The sequence below is a fragment of the Vespa velutina genome, chromosome 6 (genome assembly GCF_912470025.1).
Source record: "Vespa velutina chromosome 6, iVesVel2.1, whole genome shotgun sequence".
NCBI classification, from domain to species: domain Eukaryota; kingdom Metazoa; phylum Arthropoda; class Insecta; order Hymenoptera; family Vespidae; genus Vespa; species Vespa velutina.
In genome coordinates this window covers 5912399-5929334 of record NC_062193.1, presented here as the reverse complement: position 1 = coordinate 5929334, position 16936 = coordinate 5912399, and the positions used below count along the sequence as shown (strand labels likewise).

General features: G+C 32.2%; 2 protein-coding genes across 3 annotated transcripts; both read right to left on the bottom strand.

The window, feature by feature from the left end:
• Positions 1 to 506: 506 nt before the first annotated feature.
• LOC124949824 lies at positions 507 to 16644 on the bottom strand. The gene is made up of 26 exons (XM_047495551.1): positions 16186 to 16644; positions 15882 to 16107; positions 15163 to 15808; positions 14920 to 15098; positions 14366 to 14856; positions 13581 to 13741; positions 12612 to 13102; positions 12357 to 12536; positions 12134 to 12268; positions 11781 to 12028; positions 9905 to 10591; positions 9473 to 9757; positions 9276 to 9354; positions 6917 to 7084; positions 5523 to 6643; positions 4849 to 5447; positions 4733 to 4783; positions 4501 to 4604; positions 3773 to 4415; positions 3362 to 3694; positions 3031 to 3259; positions 2727 to 2933; positions 2396 to 2652; positions 2058 to 2308; positions 1776 to 1951; positions 507 to 1330 (listed from the first exon to the last, which is right to left on the bottom strand). Exons 1-26 carry the CDS (start codon positions 16536 to 16538, stop codon positions 1168 to 1170), a joined length of 8463 nt encoding a protein of 2820 aa, XP_047351507.1. The 5' UTR covers positions 16539 to 16644; the 3' UTR covers positions 507 to 1167.
• Positions 8049 to 14003, bottom strand: LOC124949659 (dual specificity mitogen-activated protein kinase kinase 7-like). 2 transcript variants are annotated; one of them, XM_047495154.1, is made up of 8 exons: positions 13581 to 14003; positions 12612 to 13102; positions 12357 to 12536; positions 12134 to 12268; positions 11781 to 12028; positions 9905 to 10591; positions 9473 to 9757; positions 8049 to 9354 (listed from the first exon to the last, which is right to left on the bottom strand). In XM_047495154.1, exons 1-8 carry the CDS (start codon positions 13747 to 13749, stop codon positions 9219 to 9221), a joined length of 2331 nt encoding a protein of 776 aa, XP_047351110.1. In that variant the 5' UTR covers positions 13750 to 14003; the 3' UTR covers positions 8049 to 9218. The 2 variants fall into 2 exon arrangements, with proteins under 2 accessions (XP_047351110.1, XP_047351108.1); XM_047495152.1 differs by having other exon boundaries at positions 9905 to 10597; positions 13581 to 14002.
• Positions 16645 to 16936: the final 292 nt, after the last annotated feature.

Genomic DNA, 16936 nt, shown 5'->3' with positions numbered 1-16936 from the left:
GTAATAGATGTTACGTATATATATATGTGTGTGTGTGTATATACGTATTATAGATATTTTATACGTATAACTTATATAATATTGGGTTGGCAACTAAATGATTGCCGGATTTCAAATAAGAAGGAAACGACAAAATCCTCGATCACTTAGTTGCCAATCCAATATATACATATATGTATATATACATATATATATATCAAGCGATACGTATTGCATAATAAATATGTATATACATACAGGCTACATATATATATATATATACATATATGTTAAATGTGAATAGATGAATTATAGATGAACCTTTGACATTAGTCTTATGAAGGACTACAACTTTTATTATACAAAAAAATCCATCTCGTTTGTACAAAAAAGTGTAATCTTATTACATATATATATATATATATATACATACATCATATATATATATATATGTATGTATGTAAATATATATACTTATATATATATATATATATATATATACATATATATATATATATATATATATATATATATTTGTATATAATTGTATGGAATTTTGTCAAACGCTTATTAACAATCACTTCACAAAATTGTGCTCCTGGACGAACGATCCGTAATTAACAACCAAAAATAAAATATTATTTTAGAATAGAAGTTTAATTTCACGGACGTCGTTCAGTTACAATTGATTTATTTTGACGATAAATTCGCTCACTTCTAATCTCTCACACAACATATTTAAAATCTATTATAATTACAGTTGAAAAAAGTCGTATCTCTCATTTCTCCTGTGATTCGTACAATATGTACGGTAACAGTTTAACGCTAACGCATTATGTCTATCGCTGTTTCACTAAATAAAATCGATGAGTGGCACGTTCACCAAAGGCATTATTCTTCCAAAAAGTCGGCTGAATAGGAAAGTATGGCCAAACCTGAGGAAACTATCATTGAACTGAAAATAAATTCAGTTCATTCCTAACTTTGAATGCGAGGTATAACTGGATCAGTTATCCTTTTAAAATCTCTACGTCCCATCACCATTTGTACTTGTACTCTTGGGAAAGGGAAAAAAGTATTGAAATAAAAATTACGGAGATTTAATTAGTTCCCCATTAAAAAATAATAAAAAGCGTAATATTATCTCGTAATATAAGAGCATAAAATCAACTAGATTCTCATTGAAAATTACGATGTTTGACCGGAGAGCATTTCTTCTTGCTGTATTTTTCTCCGATAGTTATCCAACGTTACTTGTATAGTCTTCTCTGAATATCGGCAGTTTTCAGCTCCACAGGTACATGTGAAAGACTTGCATTTTATTATCCAGAATTTTTCCCCATAATCGAAGCTGAAGGCAAACAATGTTAATGTATATTGATCTTTATTGGTTAGCTTACAAAATTAAAAATAAATTTATTTTTTTAATTTGAAAGAAAAAATAGTAATATTTAAAAGAAAAGATATTTAATTCCTTTTGTCTTTAATCATCGATAATATGACAACAGTATTTTAATAGAAAAATTTTAAATGAATTCATTGTGGGAAAACATTTGAAACTTTCGTTATACAAATAATAAAATTAGAACTTAATACAGATATATATGCAATGTATAAATTAACAAATAGTAATGAAACCTAACTAAGATGCCAAATATGAAAAGCAACAAAGGTAGAGGCTAGGCAACTAAAACAAACTTTAAGAAAGTTTATTAACGAAGTTCATACGAAACAGTATCTACTATTTTGTACATATGCTGTGAATTCCACGCATGAATCTAGTTTTTCTAACATACCCGAGCTCTTCGTCGGCTTCGATGTCTCGATTAGCGAAGAATGCTATCCTAGGGAAATGCAAATCTTGATGTTCGACAAACACTCGTACTGGTAATAAATTAGGTGCACAAGAATGATTAATGAATCGTGCAATATTTCCATAACGTCTTGCATCAATGCAGTATGTTTCTCCATCCTATAAATATATATATGTAAGATACATATTAAATGTTATATCATAAAACATGAGCAAAATTTCATGAGCAAAATAGTTCATGTTTATGAGAATTTTTTATGCTTACCCGATTATCTAAATCAAATAAATATGAATCATCCTCTCGATGATCAGCTTCAGAATCCGAAATAATTTCTCCTACATATTCACAAACATATGTGCCCTTTGGAATATGACGTAAAGTTCTAAGACCCCAACCTTTACCCTTTGTTCTAAACAACTGAAATCTTTGTGTCAAACCATGTTGAACAACTCGATTGTTACAAGTTATCCGATTGCAATCACAAGCTGGATTGCATTCAAATAACATAGGAGGATCTGAATCAATTAAATTATTATTTATATATAACTAATAAATCTCCCTATATAATAACAGATATTATGAAGATATTGTTATTTATTTACCTGTATAATTAAATTCTGGAATAAGTTTCCCCTCTTCATCATACCAACATCTTAAACTTATATTTCCACAGAGACACTTTTCAGAACTACAATTATCTTCGCATCTACAAGACTGCAAAGATGTTATTGTACGATCAACATGTATATTACTGGTAAAACAATTTTCAGTTACATAAAGAAAATCTGTTGGTTTGTCTTCAGAATCATAACCATTAACACATTGTATTGGGTTTGTTTCTTTACCACGTGAAATGTCGCTACAAATACAGGTTGCTTTAATTTGAAATATCTCCTATGCAGTTAATATTACATTATCAAGATATATGCTTACTTTGTTAATATTTTAACAGTTTTTTCCCACATATGTTCAGATAATTCATTAACTTTAGCATTTAATCTTAATGCTGACACAGTATCACCATCATTTGTACAACAATTTACTGCCGTTTCCCCAGCTGCATTAACTTCTCCTATTTTTGCTCCTCGAGCTAACAATAAAACACTAACTGCATACTGATCTTGTCTTGCAGCAATATGTCTAAAAAATATAATAATTTATTTAAATACACCTTTTTCCTTATATTATATATATATTATTTTCAATACTAAAAAAATTATTCGTTAACAAAACTTACAATGGAGTATCACCATGAACATTTACTGCATTTACATCACATCCTTCATTTAAAAGCAATTCAGTAATTTCTGCACTTCCACTATAAGCACTCCAGTGAAGTGCTATATTCTGTTCTGCATCTCTGATTAACGGATCACATTTCTTATCTAAAAGAAATCTTGCTACATCGGTATGACAAAATTCACATGCCCAAATTAAACTTGTCCATCCACCATCATCCACAGAATCTAATAAATCAAATTATTTATTTAATATGATAACAAAAACAAGATAATAAATTTCATCAATTTAATATAAAAATAATTAAAATTAAATGATTATTTTATTACCTACTAAAGTTCTTGGAACTTTACATTCTGTTAAAATAATTTGACATATTTCTAAATGACCAGATTTTGCAGCCATATGTAAAGCAGTCATCCCATCTTCACCTTTCATAGTTACATCTGCACCTATCCTGACTAAATATTTGACCACATCAGCTTGCCCTTTACTAGCTGCTAACATCAAAGGTGTCAATTGATTTCTATCCATCACATCCAATTGAGCACCACCTTGTACTAAGACATGCACACAAGACAAGTGACCCTTGTCTGCAGCAATATGTAGACTACTACGATGAGCATATTCTTTAAATATATGATTTGCATTGTAGCCACACGCTGAAAATGTAGAATATTTATTATTATTTTCTTATATCAAATAATGTATAAAAACATTATGTATTTTGAGAAACTAACCTAATACATTTACCAATTTTTCTAAATCACCATTTTTTACAGATGTATAAAGACTCATGATAGTATAACGTTCTGGTCTTTCTGCATTAATTGATGGTTCTGGTATCTTAATAATCTCAGGCTTTATTAAAGGACTAGGTGGACGTTCTGCTAATTTTGTATTATCTCCTTTACCAGGTAAGCTCATTTTCGCAGATGGTAATTTAGAAAATTTCTTCCTTGTTGGTATAAATACAGGTCTTCGCATTCCGCTAACAGTTACCATTACATCATATATTGTACTTTCACTCCCACAATGTGGACAAGCTCCTTTTTTATTTGGATACACTTCACATTCTCTGTGATATTGATGGCCATTAGTACATTGAACAAATCTACCTTGTGAACAAAATAGTCCACAGGAAGGACAACAATTATGTCTTAAAAGTCTCTCCTTATGCATACGACATAATATAATAAAAGGAACTCGAGTACTAGGTCTTCTCATTGCAACATCATTACTATCAACTTCATTACAACATCCTACTAATCTATTATCAATAGAATCTATTGCTGTACAATAAAGAGGTGCACCAGAGCCAGTTATTGTCACATAAAGTTGAGATCGTACTTGACATAAACATAGCATAGATTGTCCATAGGTCTGAAAATTATGACAATAATTATATTATATTATTATTATAATAATATATTATATTATAATTACAATAATAGTAATGTGAACTTACTTCACTAACAACAGCAGTTGATTCTGGTTTTGAAGCTTGTCCTTCTGCAGGACTTGGACTAGGAGCCATACTTCTACGGGTTCTTTTTGCAGGTACAGTACCTTCTGGGAAATTATATATATATATATATATATATATATATATATATATATATATATATATATATATATATATATTATTAAATATTCTACATCAATAGTGATATGAAATATCTAATATAAATTTGATTTACCTTCTGGGTAATCATTGTGTTTTCCTACTTCTGCAATGGATGGTGAACCATCTGCAATTAAAATTCTGTTACATATCCAAAAAAGAAAGATATATGCATATTATAATTTACATTACCTTCAAACGAATCCGCTTTAGCTATCTTTCGAGCAGCTTGACTTCCACGAGGACGACCTCTCTCTCTTTTAGGTCTACCAGCAGTAGCAGGCTTTAAAAAAGGTTTCTCTATATCTGCTAAAGGTGTTTCATCACTCAAAGGACTACCAATAGAACTACCTAATTTAGTTTGTACATCTGAACTTCTCGTCATTGGAGACAGTTTAGGCATACCATCAAATTCAGATGAGTAGCTTTGAGATTCATCCAAAGTCGTATCATTTGTACTTCCTTCTACTGTAATAGAATTTCTAGAACTCTCTAAACTCATATTTACCTCAGAAGCATTATTATCTATATCAGGAAGAGAAGCTTCTGACTCTTGACGAGCATCAGATGCTTTGCTCTGAGTTTGCTTTGTTTGTTCCTTTCCATGAGGTAGCTTTTTTGGTCGTCCAGGTTTACTGTATTTTCTCTGCTTTTTAAATTTTAAGTGTTCCTCAGTATAATTAGACTTTTCTTTTATTGCCATTGCACTTTCTAAAACTGTACTTTTAAAGGATTTTTTGCACAATCTTCTCGCAGAACGTTTGGGACCTGGAGTTTCTTCTGTCGAGTCACTAAAAATGTCACGGAATGTTTACAAATATCATGAACATATATTTAAGAATATAAAATAACAAAAAATAAAAAACCTAAGTGTTCTTAATCTAGGTCGTCCAACTCTTCTCTTTCTGGTTATTGGTGGTGTAGGTTCTGGCGGTTCAGCAGCTTTGGCTAAAGGAACAGCAGTCTCTTGATTACTATCCTTCTCTTTGTTGTTCTTTTCATCGTCAACAGGTTCCATATTTTTGCTTTTTTCTTGCTCTTTAACTTCCTTCTCTTCTTCTTTATCTTTCTCCTGATGATTATCTTTCGTTGGTTCTTCAATTTTACATTCCTCAGAATCAGACTTCTCTACGATATCAGAACTTTCATCTGGATTTTCTATCTTAACAGAAACACCACCGATTTGATCACAATTGGCCAGCTCATCGGGTACTAAAGTAAGATTAGAGGAACAGCTGGATATTTTTGTTTTCTTTCCATGATCTGTATTCTCGTCAATTGTTCTAAATGTTAAAACTATTCGTGGTATGTTACTATCCTTCTTAACTACATCCTGTTTCAGAGGACCTTCATCTTCTCCTCGATGATTTTCTTCTATTATCGATTCCACGTTATTTTCTTGTTGTGTTATTGTTGGAGTCATCGTTGCTGACGCTACCGCTGTTGTCGCCGTCATCGTTGTCGTTGTTGTCGACGTTGTCGTCGTCGTCGTCGTCATCGTCACCATAGCCATCGTCGTCGTCGTCGCCGTCGTTACCGTCGTCGTCGTCGTCGTCGTCGTCGTCATCATCGTCGTCGAAGTCGTCGAAATCGTTGAAGCCATCGTTGAAGTTGTCGTATCATCCTCAGAATTGTCCACGTTAGAATTTCCGTTAACACCGTTCGATATCTCATTGTCGATCGTCACGGACGGTTTCTGGGGTTCCTCGTGATCCGGATTTTCCAATGGTCGATTAGCATCTACGCTTTTGACTGGACTTACACTTTTGTTAAATTCGTTGGTCATACCCTCGAGAATCTGCTGGATACTGACCTTATCTTCGACTTCATTAGCCATGTCCGAGTCTTCGCTCTCTTCTTGGCAACCCTCTTTCGTAGTAGCGGCATCCTGACTTTTACACTCGGACATGGCGCCGTATAAGAAATGCCGCGGAGATACGAAGGCACGAGGTTCGGTAAGATCGAAGCACAAAGCGTCCAAGTTAGAAAACAATAGTTATTAACTGGAATGTCTATGAATTATTATCATGGCACCGGTTAAATGTGAAACGGAAACGAATATCGGTTCACCGATGGAATACACACAGAGATCTGTATACATATATTTATATATACATATATATATAGGTGTGTATATATATGTATATATGTATATATAATTTCTTACGCGCTATGTGCACAGACTGTAGTCTTTTGATATTTCTTTTTGACTGAACACCGTAACTCAAACGCTTCTTATCACTACGAAAATGAGCTTTACCAAATCGGTCAGCGTCTTGGCTAATTTATTTTCAAGGCGACTCGCTCCTATCGATGGTATTTCGAGAAAAACCTGCTCTGCACTGTCGGGCCCCGCGTAGAACTGGAGGCCATATTGATTGCTCAGGGACGCGCTGATCCAAGCGAGAAATTTATTTTTAAAACGATCCTAGAACACGAACCCTTATCTTATTAAATTACTTATTAACGAACGTCGAGGCGCTACTTTCCACAATCTGCAAGGATTGTTCGTCAAAACCAATCGAATAATTAAACGGATATTTACTTTCGATTGTAATACTTTTTAATACGTTAACTATCGAAAACGGAAAGATATCATAACGCTTCCGTCGTAATTCATATTTTTAATTCTTACTGCTTGAAATATACTTACTTCACTCTAGTCAATTATCCATTCGATCTTTTAACTTATGTTAATTTTATTAATATAACGTTTTCCTTATGAGAAAGAAAAATAAAATATCAAGATAAAAAAATTAATCACAGAAACTGAATTTTTTCGTTATATCTCACGATTAATTATTTTATGAAATTTATTATTTTTATTTCTATGATACTTTTTCAACGTATTTCAAATACGTATTATTGCAATCAAGCATATTTTATAATGAAATTTATGGTTATGTCAAGGAAAAATATAAAGTAAAGAATGACGATATGAAAAAAATTAACGTAAGTTCAAATTATTATGTAATTAATGACGTTAATTTGTTCTTAAAAATAATTATCTAATAAAACGTAGGAGCAACAAAATATTTAAAAAAAGGTAGAAAAGAAAAATATTTTTGGATTACCATTATATATGTATTTGTATATATTTTTTGTATATACAAAACATATATTTTGTACATACATATATTATTTATATATATATACATTATATACATACATACATATATATATATATATATATATATATGTGTGTGTACGTATATAATAAATGTTAAAGGCATTTTTAATAGTTCGATAAGGTTATCGTAGTTTATGAAAATTGATAAGATAAATAAAATATTCTACGTTAGATAATTATAAAGAAAACGTATGACAAGGAAAAAGAAAAAGAAAACAAAAAGAAAAAAAATCGAGTTAACCAACAATGAAATTTTACATGATTCGTATAAATATAAGTTTATTTACATTGCAACAGATCCTCCATTGTCAAATAAGCGACAAAGAGTAAAAATTACGCGTGTCGACTACACGAAGTTAATGAATAAATGTTAATTAAGAATAATTACAACGCGTCTTAGCCCAAACACACGCCTCTCTTAAATAATATACATAGATAGAAATTTTATAGAGTCTCAGAGGCGCGAAAATTGTGCCATCCTTTTTACACGGGATATTTTTTTTACCCCGTTTAGAACGATACTTCTTATTGCGATTTGGTTTGCGTTTAGATCGTTCCTAACTACGGCCGCAGTTCATTTGGTATATTACAAACGATAATAAAACGTGGAAAAATTCGCTGAGGGTTGATTCGATTAACGAGCATCATTGCAAGGCCGTCTAGGGATTAAGAGAGCGATTGCGATTTTCGCAGACCAGTCTTTGTCCCAAATAACCTATGTATCTCGTAGATTTTGTATTTTTTTGTTTGTTTGTTGTTTGTTTTCAAGAAGGAAAAAAAAAAAGCGTAAACGAAGAGCGATAGGAACGGTTTACGCATTCGATACGTAGATTTAGTCACGGCTCCCTTTCCTCCCCTCCCTTCCCATCGTGATTAATGATTTTAGAAAAATGTCGAGAGTAACTTGTTTTCCCTTTTTTCTTTCTTTTTTTTCTTTTTTTTTTTCTCCATATTTTTACAAGCGATATAAAAAGTCGAACATCGTATTGCATTTCTATATAAATATATGTCGATAAGAGAATCATTGACGATTGACGTGAATAGTTCAACACGTTACACGTCATGGTCATGAAAGCTGTGCAAAGATTAGTTTCACAGACCGTTCTCTTATAACGAAAAGAGCTTACTCTTTTTTTTATATACACGAACGGTCCTCGACACCATATGTAAACGTATACGACTCGAAGAACAAGCCCTTTTAACTGTAAAAGTTTATTAATTCGAGATGCTCGAGTATTAAAGATTTTCATTTCTTTAACTTTTTTTTTATCCACATACTATGTAAGAACACCATAAAGACAAATTCTTTGTACGCGATCCTCGTTGAAGTACGATACTCTCCCTTCTCCCTATATTAGACGCACGTGATTGCTCGAACGACGCTTTTTTTGTATGGCACCAATAAGGGATCAAATTTAATATTAACGGTGGGTTATGGTGGCGGAGGTCTTCTTTGAGGTTCAGGAGTGTAACGTAAACGAGCTCGTACGTGCTGAGGGCTCCCAGGTACTGAATTGCTTTCTGACAATCTCCTAGGCGGAGGTTGGGGTGGAGAAGGCGAGATGTACCTGTAGAAAAATATATATATACACAAACACATATATGTAATACTTTAATGTATCTTATTAATTTCTATATTAAATTTATTAAATTCATTTGATTCATATATGGAACATGATACTACACCTTCTAGAGAAAGAAGGAGATTGTTGATCTAAATTCCTTCTTAAAGCAAGAGGAGATTCGCCGCGACTCAATCTCGGCGGTGGCTCCGGTGAAGGAGCACGATCACTCCCGAGCCTAAGACGAACGTACGACGCAAAACGTTTCTTTGCAGATTCCTTCGATCCACCCTGAGTAGGTGGCATTATCGGGGGTGGCTCTTGTGTTAATTGGTGTGCGAAACGTGATATTAATAATTGAGGACTGGTGGAACCATGAGAGCCTTGAGGAGGTGGTTCCGAAGGAAACCTGTATTTTATTTTATATTTTTTTTTTGTTTATATATATATATATATATATATATATATATATATATATATATATATATAAATATAAAGTAAGTGATAAGAGAAATGTGATTCATTAAGTTTTAAATATGTACGTGATCATACAAACCTCTTACGACTGATCATAGGACTTCCATATATATCTTGACTTTGTGGATGCGTTTGGGGTGCAGTTGGAATCTGACCGAGTCTTTGCTGTAAAAATGGAGAATATCGACCACTTTCACAAGGTGGTTGTATTACACCTGGAGGATCAACATTCTCACGCCGCCAAGGAGAATAATCTCGTGCGAAAGGGCTCAAAGATCGTGAAATATTTTGCCATCGATCCTTGTTGCTATCTCGTTCTTCGAAACGTCCGTGGTAAGGAGAATATGGTCTATTTCCTGAGTCTGTTATATTCAAGTCTTGTCTATATGGTGAAAACGATCTTCCTTCTGATTTACCTTGACCATTGGAACAACGATTCATGACATAATCTTTATTTTGTTCAATCGATTGTCTGTAAGGTGAAAAAGATCGTTGATAGTTCAATTCGCTTTGTTGAACTTCGTTGTTCATCGGCGGGGAAAACGGCCTGGAAATTTCTTTTCGTCTGAGCACATATGGACTACAGGATACATAAGTCGCACCATTTTCGCTACTAGATCTTTGATGAAATGGTAGAAAATTGGAATTCTGTGTCTCTTTGGTGGTATTACTTTTTAAGAAAGATGGTATTTCAGACTGTACCCTCAAATGAGCAGTTTGTTTTAGGGACACATGACCAGTAACTCGCTGCTGTCCCTCTGGCAACCTGAAACTGAATGATACTCTATCAACTTTCTCAATTTTTTACAATTCTTAATTCATTAATACGCAGACTCTCCGAAAAGTGACAAATGCCACTATTATCCATGAAAATTGTATTGTATATACATCTATATTTCATCTTGAAATCTGTAAAAGAACTATAAGTCTATATAAAGTTAATAAAAGTTAGAGCATTAATCAAATTTCATGCAACATAGATGAGGATGAAGGAAATTCCAATAAGGTTCCAGATTGTATGGACTAATTCGCGCTTTTCACAAAATATCTATAACTCTGTGCTTGAGAAATATTATATTGGTGGATAAAAAAGAAGAAGAAGAAAAAAAAAGACAGAGAGAGAGAAGAAAAAGAAAAGAAGAAAAAAGAAAAGAAAGTAAAATTTGAATCATTAAAGTTAAAATCAGATTTTTTGAATATATGGACTGTGTATATGGGGAAAATGATACGTGCCATATTACCGACGAATAGTTAAATAATATAGAAATAAATAAATATTGAAATAAATAAAAAGAATGCTTACCATGAGTGGGGGTTGAAGGGTGGGGTGTGTAACTGTCGCGTGCACAAACCAAACAACTCGAAATGAAAATTGGGCAGACTTTTGGGAATTTTTGAGGTGTATTTTTTTAAGTTTTTTGGAATTTTTTGGTAGTTTTTTGAGGAAAATGGAAGAAAGGGTAGGGACGAGAGAGCGGGAATGCTACGCTGCGCTGCCTCCCTCAAGCTCAACGCTGTAACACAATTCAACACGCACGCAAACTTTTAATCGTAATGTACGGAAAGGTTTAAAATGTCGTTTGGTAAGAGTCAAAGATAATTGTATAAATACTATCATCCGATGAATACCCAATTTTTAAACACAGCATCACTTTTGAAGCTGTTTAAATACCTACCCACTGACTTTTAATCAATGCTAAGACATGTTAACATTTTTTTAAACCAATGCAAAATGCAATACCCGGTTATTTTCAAACCAAACCAAATAATTACTATATTAGTTGGGAAACTCATGCCATATTTAAAACTATTTAAAATCTTTATACGTAGCCTGTCTTTGAGTAAAATATTATCACATGATGTAAACTAGAAATATTTGCTTTTATGTTTAATACTATATCATTTAATTAATTTTAATTAATTTTAATTACAATTTCTTAAACAATAATGCTAACCTTGGTTCCAATTGTCGCATAACTCTACCAAACCATTGACAGCCAGCATTAGATAAAGAAGAATTTGTATCTTCATCTTGCGAAACATCATACTTGCGTATGAAAGGATGTTCCATAAGTTTATGATATTTGGGTCGATGTTTATAGTTTTTTGTAAGGCAGCAACTGACAAAACCTCGAAACTCCTTAGAAAAAGGTGCATCTGAAGGGAGGGACGGAGGATCATCCTGTACCACTCTGCTCAATACCTATAAAAACATTCATATATATGATAGAAAAAAATGTTTTCTATTGACTTTAGCTATATGAAAGCAGATGCTTTTTAGCATATACATATTTTTCTTTACAAATACCTCAAAATCAGTCTTGCAATCTCGATAGGGAAATACACCAGTCGCTAGTTCAACTAAGGTAATACCCAAACTCCATACATCAGCTCGTATATCATAATCTGGCTTTGTTGGGTCTGGAGGATCTATTCTTTCAGGCTATACAGAGAAAATATGTTATAAAATTTAATTATTAAAAGAATTCTTATAATTGTTAATTCTTTTTAAAATAATGGACAATATTTACAGCCATATAAGCAGCACATCCTGCACTCCTAGTTTTTGCTTTACTATCAACTAATCGACCAGATATTCCAAAATCACATAATTTTACTCCTCCTGATTCATCAAGAAGAATATTACTAGGTTTTACATCTCTGTGAATTACACCATGCTTTTCCTTCAGGTACGAAAGGGCTTTCACTGTCTACAAAATAAATGATCTAATTTATAACAAGTGAATAAGATAATGATTATAATTATGACGATTTAATGAACTTACAGCTACTGTAACTTTTCCTAAGAAATCCTCTGGTATGGCTTGCCTACTTCTTTTCAATAATTTGTCCAAACACGTTGCCATTAATTCCATACAAATCCAAACATCAGATTCAGTAATAAAACAACCCAAACATTGTACAATATATGGACAATCATGTGACTTTAATACAACATCTAAATCCATTATAATTCTTTTATTTTCTTCTGCATTTCCAGAACGTCTCATTTGTTTTACTGCAATAACTACTCCACTGGGTTTATGCCTCATCTTTACAACATGTCCACAAGTACCATTACCTAGCTCTCCTAGATGTTCTAAGTCTTTCATTTCTGTTTGATATCTTTGACCATTTATATTTAGAATACCATTCATTTTCATTATTTCTTGCAACTTAGATTCAAATTCACTGTCGTGCTTCTTTGGAGGTACCATTTGTGATACTGGCAGATCCAGCTGCCTTCTTAATCGGGTAGGGGTACCCATTTCGCCAACTATATTAACAGAAATAATCATAACTAAAATAAATTCCCTGTTCAAGTAACATACAATTTTAAAATCTGATTACATAACAGTTAATATTAAACAGTTGTAACTATGTTTCAACGATATTTAAATGTAAAATTATGTGTTTATATACTTTGACATACACTTTCATTTTATGCATATAATTTAAAGGACACTGGTATTGGATTTTCAAGCAAACTAAAACGATTATGTAGAAATAAAAGCTAATTTTTTACAACTTGTATTTATTATAATTATTGTTAACGATAAAGAAAACATTTCAATGGTTTTTCTTATAAAATGTTCATTGAAAAAAACATTAGTCGCAAAGTCAACAGAAACGTAATGATCAACATAACCTCTGTAAAGAAAACAGCACGGAAATTGAACTTTTAAATGATGAAAACTTTTTGGAAAAAACAAAAGTTATTTTTATTCGACTTGTTAGTCCTACTTATATCTTACGTTGCTTTGGCCTGCGTACGGCAGGACTTGAAGTAGAACCCGACGATGACGGTTGCAGGCCCGTTCCTGAGCCAACCTCGCTGCTTTGCCTATCCCTATCTCTCGATTCATTTTCCGCTCGAAGGCGCTCTTGCAAATTTAATATTTTATTCTCTAGAGTACTGGACATCGTAAAGATTCCCTTACACGCTTAATCTCACAGTGGTATACGATCTCGCACAAAATATTTGACAATTTTCACATCACTCGTCTGCCCTTTTTGGCAGAGAACATTGCGCCGGCGGTCGCACGCACTGCACTCCCGTCACCTATCGTCAATTCTTGTAACTACTAAAGACGATAACTTTCAAATATCGAAATAGATGATACAATAAGAAAATTATTTTTTAATCTAATTTGAAAGTTTTAATTTAGTTTAAAAAATAAATATTTAATATAATTTTTTGATTTTAACAAAAATAATATAATAAAAACTAACTTTTTGCCTAATATTAATTCGAAGATTAATATATATATATATATATAAATATATATATATATATATATAAAAAAAATGTATATAATCGTAAACAATCTTTATTTTTACATTAATCATGGAAGAAGTTTATTATACAAAAGTCGAGTCCTCTCGTACACTACTTTCTTATTGCACGAGCAAGCTTAGATTTAAATGATTCATTTTATCAGAGCACAATTTTTTTTGTCCCCGAAATTACTCGGAAGATCGAAGATGCATTTGGCTTAGAAAATATTTTCCTCCATGAAAATTATATTATAGCTATCACTGTAAAACAGCAGCATTTGCAGCTATACTTGGATTGTTTACAACTTCTCCTAAACTTTCAAGCAATTCCTTCCTATAATCATCAAAGTCTCCGTCAATTTCATTAATTTGTTGATTTTCTATTACATACAAGCAACATTCAGTATCTCTGATAAGACGTTCATCGTGTGATACGATGATAACACCTCCTTTGTATTCATTTATTGCATCGGCAAGTGCATCAATGGATTCTATATCCAAATTATTTGTAGGTTCATCAAGAATGACAACATCAGGTGCATTGAGACACAATTCTGCAAGTGCTACACGTGCTTTTTGTCCACCTGATAAATCTTTCATCTTAATTGTATGTGCGTGAGAACTAAGTCCAAATGTACCAAGTTGTTTCCTAGCCTTTTCATATGGTAAATCAAATAAACGCATAAGATATTCTGATGGAGTTTCCTCAGCCGTAAGATGTTCTCCAGAATGTTGATCAAATCTACCTATTCTCTATTAAAAAAGAATTGAGATGTTATAATTTAGTCATATAAATATTTTTCATTTTAAACTTACCAATCGATGATTTCTTATAAGCTCTCCTTTATGCGGAGACAATTCTCCAATTAATAATTTTAAAAATGTAGATTTACCAACACCATTTGGACCTACTATAGCTATTCTAGAACTTAGATCTATACCAAAATCAACGTCAATAAATAATGACTTTTGTCCTTCATATGCAAATGTTACATCTAAAATAAAATATTGTATATTAGATATATGTAAATGAAAATATTATCAATATTATTTACATACTGTGAAGACCAAGAATTGGTGGCTGTAACGGAGGTGGATCAGGAAAACTAAATTTAACAATATATTCTCTGGGCCTCTGCAATAATTCTTGTGGGCCAGTATCTTCCTCTTGCTTTTGCATTTTTGTTCTATTCTTTTCCTGTTTTCGAGTAAGCACTTCTTTTTGTTTTTTCTCGGCTTGTTTCTTACTTTGACCAGAAGCTTTAAGATCTTTAAGGCGTTTTTCTTGTTTTTCATAAGCTTTAATCATTTCTTTTCTCTTTTGTTCATACATCTTTTTGAACATACTATAATTTCCCTTATAATAATATAATTTTTGTTGATCTAAATGAATTATATCTGTACACACATTGTCTAAAAAGCTTTGATCATGCGATACAATAAGTAATGTTTTCTTCCATGCTTGTAGATAATTATCTAACCAAATAACAGCATTCAAATCTAAATGATTTGTTGGTTCATCAAGTAATAACAAAGTAGGTTCTACAAACAATGCTCTTGCTAAAGAAACTCGCATACGCCATCCACCAGAAAAATTTTTGGTGGCACGGTCCTGCATAGCACGACTAAAACCTAAACCAGCTAAAATTCTTCTAGCACGTGGTTCTGCAGAATCAGCACCAATGGCTTTTAATTCTTCATATACCTTTAAAATATATCAACATGTGTTATGCTACTAATAAACATATAATAAGATAATGAATAAAATAAATTACTACCTCTTGCAACCGTTCTTGAACTGTATTATCTCCTTGTTCAATTAATTCTTCTAGTTTTTTACATTCCATTTGTAATTCTTTACATTTTATATCTGCATTCAATACAACTTCTACTGCTGGAGTATCATCAGCTATAACTTCTTGTTCACAATATAATACATCTATATTAGGAGGAATAGAAAAGGCTCTTTTTGCAATATGCCGAAGCAAAGTAGTCTTTCCATGTCTACAAAAATATTTATATAATTTATAATACTTTTTAAAGGCTGACACACACTAAAATTAAATATGATAACTTACATACCCATTTGGTCCTACTAAGCCATATCGTCTACCTTGAGCTATTAACAAACTGGCATTGGTAAATAATTCTTTTCCTTTTGCAGCAATACTAAAATTCTCAACTTTTATATCTACTGCATTTTCTAATTGCTGATTACCACGTTGTTGCGTTTGACTTTGTGAAACCGTAAAATTTGATTCTAGTTCACTATGACCCTGGCCACCAGGCTTCGTTAACATTTCCATTGTTTTTTCATATTCTTGTTGTTTTTTTAATTTCTTTTTTTCTTTATGCGTTAATTTTTTACCCGTTTCCTCGATTTCCATGTTCGAAAGCTTCTTGGTAACATCGAATTCTTTATCGGCCTTTGACATGCTGATCGACTTGCACGCACCGCGTGGATTTAACCTTACTTTTCCGTCCTACTTTTTACGGCAATGCAATAAAGTTAGCAGAAAGGCCATAGCGCCATCTAACATCTAAAAATATATATGTCAGGATATTAGAAAAAAAAAAATGCAACTGATCCAATTGAAATCTAATGAACTTATTTTTATTCAAATATATGTCAATGCGTATCTCGAATTGCATTACTGCGATTATCGTTATAATGGGATATTGCGATTTTCATCTCGTTACATTCTTATAGAAACGTAATGCAATAGTTTTTAGCATTAATTATCAAGTTTATTATTAGAATTTAAAAATTAATGTATTTGAATAATGTCTGACTTTGTGGATGCAATAAAGAGACCACTTTCTATACCTCCAC